The sequence below is a fragment of the Myotis nattereri genome (assembly GCF_964212035.1).
Source record: "Myotis nattereri genome assembly, chromosome: 4".
NCBI classification, from domain to species: domain Eukaryota; kingdom Metazoa; phylum Chordata; class Mammalia; order Chiroptera; family Vespertilionidae; genus Myotis; species Myotis nattereri.
In genome coordinates this window covers 977,919-985,603 of record NC_138079.1, presented here as the reverse complement: position 1 = coordinate 985,603, position 7,685 = coordinate 977,919, and the positions used below count along the sequence as shown (strand labels likewise).

At 57.3% G+C, this 7,685-nt stretch overlaps 1 protein-coding gene across 1 annotated transcript in view; it reads right to left on the bottom strand.

The window, feature by feature from the left end:
* Positions 1-2,513: 2,513 nt before the first annotated feature.
* SLC38A9 (solute carrier family 38 member 9) overlaps positions 2,514-7,685 on the bottom strand; it is a 46,169-nt gene continuing 40,997 nt past the window's right edge. Inside the window, exons 14-15 of the mRNA XM_081089691.1 lie at positions 4,922-5,011; positions 2,514-3,222 (exon numbers count right to left, since the gene is read on the bottom strand). Of these exons, the coding sequence (XP_080945817.1) occupies positions 3,057-3,222; positions 4,922-5,011 (256 nt within the window). The 3' untranslated portion in view covers positions 2,514-3,056. The remainder of the gene's footprint in view (positions 3,223-4,921; positions 5,012-7,685) is intronic.

Here is a 7,685-nt window from a genome sequence, read left to right as displayed (position 1 = left end):
GCCAAGAGGCACCGAGGGAGTCACACAGTGCTAAGGACAACACAGCAGACAAGCCGTGGAACACGCCTCGTGAAACTCGTCTTCCACGGAATTCGCCCATAAAGGCAGCCCTTCCACAAGAGCCTCCTGAGGTGATGCATCAGGGTCTGAAGTTCTGGGTGGTCGCTAGGAGACGTGTGACAGAGATCCTGGCATGGTACTCGCGTGGTCCCGGCGTGGTCCTGGCATGGTACTCGCATGGTCCCGGCGTGGTCCCGGCGTGGTCCTGGCATGGTACTCGCATGGTCCCGGCGTGGTCCTGCATGGTACTAGTGTGGTCCCGGCGTGGTCCCGGCGCCTCTCGCAGCCCCCGCCGAGCGCCCACTGGGAGGGTCAGTGTCTGTCTCCAGCAGCCCCTGCTCACAGCCAACCATGCACACGGCGCCGCCACTGGATCGCACGTCCTCCGTGACATGAACGTCTCCACACCTGTGCGTCCTCCCAGCACTGACAGTTCCCTCAGTTATTTATGAAAATAAATCAAAACACAGACAAAACCTCTCCTCGTGAACTCCAAGTAGAAACAAAAACCTCTCCACCCCACGGAGTAGCGGACTGTGTGTGTAAATACACTGACTGTCAAGAAAGACTCCCTTTAAGGTGCCCCCTGGGCAGTGGGGTTTCTCTCTCTCCAGGACCTCTCGGGGCGGTGACGACGCTGGTGGGATGGTCACTGATCGTGTCAGTGTGGGTCCTCTGACCGGGACCAGCCGACCTCCACCCACCCAGAGCCTCTCGGAGGAGGACTTCTCCAGAAAACCCACTTTAACATTATAACGTCCTCAGTTGCTTGTTAAATAAGCTAAATCCACAGAAACTAAAGTTAACCACATCAGAGCAAAAAGTAAAAGAAACGGAATTAGAAAATGCGGAGCGATGATGGCAGAGAAAGTCCACAGTTCATCACGGGGGTCTGAATGAGCCCGTGTCCCTCAGCCTCACGTGGGCGCCAGGCACACCCACCGCACAGAGGGCCGGCCAGGCTGAGCCCCAGGCCGGGGTGGTTTTCAGGACAAGAAACTGAAGAAGGCAGCGCCATTCAGCATGAGCCAGAGTCCGGTTTCACAGTCTTTCGGAGAAAACAAAAAGCAAATGCCCACGTTGCCGTTTTGTTCAGTAACGAATACATTCATCGTCCTGTCCACTTTGGTCATTCAATGGGCAAGAACAGATCAAATCATGTTTCCGTGTGTGAAAACCGTCAAGCGTATGGACAAGAGGCCATGCCAACTCAAGTTTTATTATTTATTCACTAGAGGCCCGATGCATGAAATTCGTGCAAGAGCAGGCCTTCCTTCCCCTGGCTGGGGCACCGGCTTCCCTCGGGCACCTGCTTCAGCAGGAAGGTCGTCCGGAAGGATGTCTGGTCTAATTAGCATATTATGCTTTTATTATTATAGATTTAGTTTTAAAATATTTTACTGGTTTTTAGAGAAATAGGAAGGGAGAGGGGGAGAGAGAAACATCGAAGTGAGAGACACACATCAATTGGTTGCCTCCTGCACATGCCCAGACCTGGGCCAGCAACCCAGGTACATGCCCTTGACTGGGAATCGAACCTGGACCCTTCAGTTCTCGGGCTGATGCTCTAACCATCGAGCAAAACCAGCCAGAGCTGAAAACTCGTTTTCAGAGATGAGAGAGGCCACTGGGGTGAGCAGGGATCGAGTCTTCGAGACTCAAGGAGCCCCCGGCGTCCGATTCCCAGGGCTCTGACGGACAAGACGGAAGCGCGGAGCAGGGACTGCCCAGCACAGACATGCGTGCTCCCGTCACCTGTGCTGAGACAGGTCAACAGAGCCAGACCCAAATGGGGCACCTCTACCCACCCGCTTCTCCCGCAGGTCCTGCCACCACCCCTCCCCGACTGCCTCCGCCGCCAGGTACAGCCGTCCAGAGGCTTGTGAGCGCCTCGTAAGGCTGTGGAGGTGAAACGACAAACCGACCAAGTGGCTTCAAGTATCTTGGGGGAAGGGAACACGGGTGCGTAGAGCAGGTTCCGCCTCTCATCGCTACTAAATCCGGGGCTGGCATTCGGGGGTGTCAGCCTGTGACCGTCTGCTTGTGTGTTTGCTTGGGCACGTTCCCAGTGAGACCTTTTACACAAGCGCTTTGGGGAACCGTCCTCGGTGGACGTCTGCGCCTGTGGACGAGGTGAGGGCTTCGCCGAAATACGCCGCCAGTGACACAAGCGGGTGGGGGTCTCCTCCTGCAGGCACCCTCACCCAGAGCCAGCCCTGCCCGTGGGAATGAACCACACTGGGAGGCAGACCTCCCTCCTCCAGCCCTTCTCCCCTGGGGCCTGTGGCTCTGCTTCCTCCCCTCTTCTCGCTGGCCCTGCCCTGACCCTCTTCCCAAGGGCAGAAGACACCCCCCACCCCCCGGGCGATGGGGCAATCACACTCGACTTTGGGGAACTAGAATTTTGATCTAAGTCACCAGATTGGAAACAAAAGAGAAGTCAGACAGCAACAAACTCCATGAGCTCATTTATTTTGTATAAAGTTCGTGGCCGTGAGGCCTCGAGACATTTTCTTTTTCTTTCTTTTTTCATGGTTAAAAATTCAGTCTATTAACACTGATGCCACGGAGACTTCTTTTTAGAAAATGAGGTATTTGGTTTACTGTCCCAAACAGTAAAGGTTTAGGCAAACTGCAACCATCGTCTATCAGGTGACAAAACGGCAGGGAGTGCAGTGAGCCCTGGAACAGCCAAGTCCCTGCGGGGACACCTGAGAGTCTTCATTGTCACCAAACGCACCGCCCACCTCACATCTAAAAGCACCACAGCGTGACGTTCCCAAGGGCACGCCTCCCGCCCAGGACTCAGTGAGAGCGAGGAGGCGAGTGACAGGAGGCAGGTGGAGGCAGAGCGTTCCCACCGTCCCCTCCCCGCACGGAGCCACGCGGCTCAGGGGCGAGTGGGTGGCTGTTGCCCTTGTTCTCAGGTTTTCCGTGGTGTTGGCTGGCGCTGCGGTGGCTGGCACACGGGGTGGAGAGCGGGCGTGGCAGGAGTGTCACATGAAGAACTGAGCCACCAGGTTGGCCAGGCCCAGGACGATGAGGAGGGCGTGGAAGAGCAGCGAGGGCCACGTCAGGCGGCCCTCTTGGCGGAGGGAGAGGACGTGGGTGAGGGACGGGTAGACAAACACGAAGGCCAGGCCGCAGGCGGCTCCCGAGTACCTGGAAGGGAAACGCCTGGGGTGAAGAGCCACCCTGCACTTCGCCTGTTCTGCTTTACAAGAAAGGTGACGACAGCGTAATTCACCCTCCCCAGTCGGAGGCAGCAGGCCCATTGGCTCCATTGTTGCTGACATACGCACTGGCGTTCCAATCATTTTACCTGCTAAGTGACTATAAGCCATTATTTCCTGTTCGTCTTTACGGCATCTGCTCGACAGAGAGAGTTACTCATCCCGCGAACCCGGGCAACTTCCTCAGGAACATCTGGAGACGGGCTCTCTCCCTTTGATCTTTTATAAACTAACTAGAGGCCCAGTGCATGGGTGCATGAAATCAGTGCACTGGCGGGGGGGGGGGGGGGAGGGTCCCTCAGCCCGACCTGCACCCTCTTGCAGTCCAGAAGCCCTTGGGATGTCCGACTGCCGCGGAGGAGGGAGAAGCTCCCTCTACCACCGCTGCACTAGCCAGCCGTGAGCCCAGCTTCTGGCACACTGACCACCAGGAGGCAGCTCCTGCGTTGTGTCTGCCCCCTGATGGTCAGTGTGCGTCATAGCGACCGGTTTCTCCGCCGTTTGGTCGATTTGCATATTAGCCTTTCATTATATAGGATTAGGCATCTGCGTGTGTGAGGGGCTGTGTGCATCTCCTTAAAGGTGAGCAGATGACCACCTCGCAGCGTTCAGCATCGATATCAAAGGTACACAACACGCCCACACCCGTGCCTGTGGAACGGCACTGCCTCCAGCTCACTAGCAACAGTTCACTCGGAACCTGTCCGTGTGGCCACAGGCAGCGTGCTGCTCGCCGCTCTCGGGGAAGGTCCTTGGGACAGTGACTCAGCCCTGCTTTCTGTAGGTTCGGGGTCACCACGATTCCCCATCACTCAATGTTTCCCCAAACGTCACAATGTCTTTGGGGAAATAGGAAGGAAAGAGCCCTCTGGGACCTGGACTCTTCCTTTCTGATGACAGCTGACACTGGACTGTGTTCTTTTTATTTAATTGAATTATTGGGTGACGCTGGTCAGCGTGAACACATAGGTGTCAGGTGTGGGTTTCCATGTTTCCAGGTCTGTATATTGTACCGTGTGCCCACCCCCCGCAGTCAGATCTCCTCCTTCACCTCCTACTGGGACCGTTCTCCCTGGACCATGTTCCTGAGCAGAAAGTCAGGGCGCAGCTGTGGCCCGTAAGAGACCTTCCGGGTGCCCAAGACATGATACAACATGGATGAGACATCACTTTCACTCGGGTGAGAAGAAAGGGCCACAGCAGACAACAACGAGAGAAAGAACGGGCAGTGCCCACAGCTCAGGGGCCCTGGCAACTCTAGTTGGAAAGGAGAATGGAAGACGAAACGTAAGCGACAGCAGAACGTGCACGTTCCCGTATGAAACCCTGCAATCTCACACAATCAAACAGCAGCAACACTGGGACAGCCCCCCAGGAGAGAGCACCCCGAAGCACACAGCCCCCCGCAGAGAGCACCCCGAAGCACACAGCCCCCTGCAGAGAGCACCCCGAAGCACACAGCCCCCCGCAGAGAGCACCCCGAAGCACACAGCCCCCTGCAGAGAGCACCCCGAAGCACACAGCCCCCCGCAGAGAGCACCCCGAAGCACACAGCCCCCCGCAGAGAGCACCCCGAAGCACACAGCCCCCCGCAGAGAGCACCCCGAAGCACACAGCCCCAGTAGTACCTTATGATCCCGCCGATGTTGGGGTACAGACAGGCCATGCTCACGCCAGCTCCCACAATAATCAGATTCAGGACCAGCACGTGGAAAATGCTAGGTGATGCGTTTCGGGGGGAAAAACAAAAATAAAACAGGCACATTATCACCACTGATGCGAGAACACCCTTCACCGTTAACGTGTCTAAAATCAGAACGTCTGGAACATGACGGTCACATCCCGCGGAGGCAGAGGCAGCGCTGCCGCCGGGCCCGCCCTCACCGCCGTGTCAGAGGCCACGCTCCCACCCGCAGTCCCGCTCAGTCAAATCCTGACAACAGCTGTCCCATCGCGAGGGCCGTGACGAACAGCTGTCCCATCGCGAGGGCCGTGACGAACAGCTGTCCCATCGCGAGGGCCGTGACAAACAGCTGTCCCATCGCGAGGGCCGTGACGAACAGCAGTGCCCTAGACAGACGGAGCCCAATGAAAATCTCAGAACCCTCCTCGTTGGCACCCAGATGGCACACACCGTCTGGGCCACGTGGGAGAGCCGGCGGGACTGTGACAGCGGGCACCCCGAAACCGCCGGGCGTCGTCAGAGGGAGGACTGCACGGGCAATGGTGGTTCTGTAAGATTTGGGATCTGGGGTCATTTTTCCTGTTTTCTATGTTTAACAAATAGTCTGTATGTTACCATGTCTTTAAGGTGTTTATTTTACTTTTATAATTAGATACATTAAACTGAGGACAAAGGAAAATGGGCAGGATTTTATTTTTCAGACTCAGCCACTTGAGGCTGCTCAGCATTTACCATGAACAGAATGCCGGCTAAGTCCATGGACCAGGCGCTAACAGGGTCTGGGAGTCAATCTGGACACAAATAAGAATGATGTGGATGAGACCCGATGCTCAACAAACAACTCCATTTCCCAGCACGTTCACTCTCAAACGCAAGCTGAGGTACGGGCGCAGCTTTGAGCCCAAGTTGTCAGAGGTTCGTTAATCCCCGATAATGATCACAGACTTAAAAATAAGAAAGTTATTCCTACAAAGAAGCGGTGAGTCACACACCCAGTGAACGAACGACAAAGGTGCCCAGGTTTCCGCTCTGACTCCTCCCCAGACTCCGCCCCAGAATCGCTCCGGGGGGAGATGTGGGGGGGAGGGGGCTTCGCTACTTCTGTGTTCGTGTCACGAAAGGAAACGAATGTGTGTCTTTTCCGAAGTGGTGGTTCTCCAAGTGCAACCACAACCCGGGGGAGTTCCCAGCACCCTCGGGACATCCCCGAGGTGAGCCTATTTTTATAAGCACACCAGACATCACTGCTTTGCAAAGCGACGGAGGGCAGAGTGCGGCCGCAGCCTGGGCGGGCGGGGGCTGTGCGGGTCCCACCTGCTCCTCGGTGCCAGACCCTCAGAAAGGCTGTGGCAGTGCCCGGGGCCAGGAGCCAAGGTTACCAGCTGTGCCACTCGGCTGGGCACACACCTTCTCTCTGGGCGTCCCACAGGAGGCACATCTGAGGCCCCCGCCACCGGAGACCAGGGTGTCCCGGGCAAGGAGCCGGGAGCCCGGCCGGGACACCTCGCCTTCCCCCAGCAGCACTGTCACTCACTGAGGGCCACAGGCGAGGTCTCCCGACGGGCATGTGCCGGGCACTCTTGGAAATGAATGACACTTGTCATGTCAAGGAAAACAACTGGTGGTCTGTGTGGCCAATGACCAAATGGAGTTTCCGGAACAAGCGAGGACTTTCAGGGCCGGTGATCGCCCCCGGAGCCTTTGCCGGCGGCCCCGGCGGTGATACTAGTGAGTGTGCCAACACCTGGAGGATCCGGGAACCCGGTGAACCGTCCGTGCACACGACTAGACACGCGGTCACAGACCCCTGGGGGGCGCGGAGAAACGTCCACAGGACAGACAGCGGGTCCAGGTGACGGAGCGTCAGACACAGCTGACGTCCGAGGAACTGCCCCTGGCCAGGCGGGCAGAGGACCAGGGCAGAGCTCCCCGAGCCCTGAAAAGGCCCCGAGGCGGGCCCGGGGTCCCCTGCGTGTCTGTGTGCAGGCGCGCTGTCTTCATACAGTTACACAAACACAACACGGCACAACAGTCTGAATTCAGAAGGAGCTAAGAGAACCCAAGGATCGTAACTCAGGCATTAAAGCGTTTGGAAATATGAAAACGGAAGTTGCTTTGGAAATAGCTCTCGTTCATAAACATGTTATTGATGTTAAGTAGTGGTTTGATTAGCGCTTTTTAAAGAAGTTAATATTTTTAAATCTCTTGGTCTTACTTTCTTGCGTGTTAAATACAGACAGATACACACTGGAGTTCCTGGGTCCTCAGTAAACCCTAAGCGTGTGCAAGCATGTCAGACCCGCGGCGGAAATAAAGGAGGCACGCGGCCCGCCGCCCGCGAGTCTGACATGCTTGAGGGCCCGCCAGAGGGCTGGCTCTGAAGGCGCCGTCTGCGGAGGGCCGTCCTCGGAGGGCTGTCGCTGGGGTAACGCCCGTGTGGCGCTGGCGGTGGGGGCAGAACGTCCTGTGAGCACAAGGGAAATGCCAGGCCTTTCCCAAGAAGGAAACACATGCCCACAGCCCACCCCAGGCAGGTGGCGGCAGCGAGCAGGGCCAGCGCATGCGCCTGGACGCTTCCCTCTGGCCTCCCTGCAGCGCTGCGTCCCGGGGCCTGTGAATGCAGCCGGGCACACACGGCGGCACCCGACTCACATTTCCGAACCCGCCTCCCGGACGGGCACCGCCAGCACCGGCTGCCGGCTCCTGCT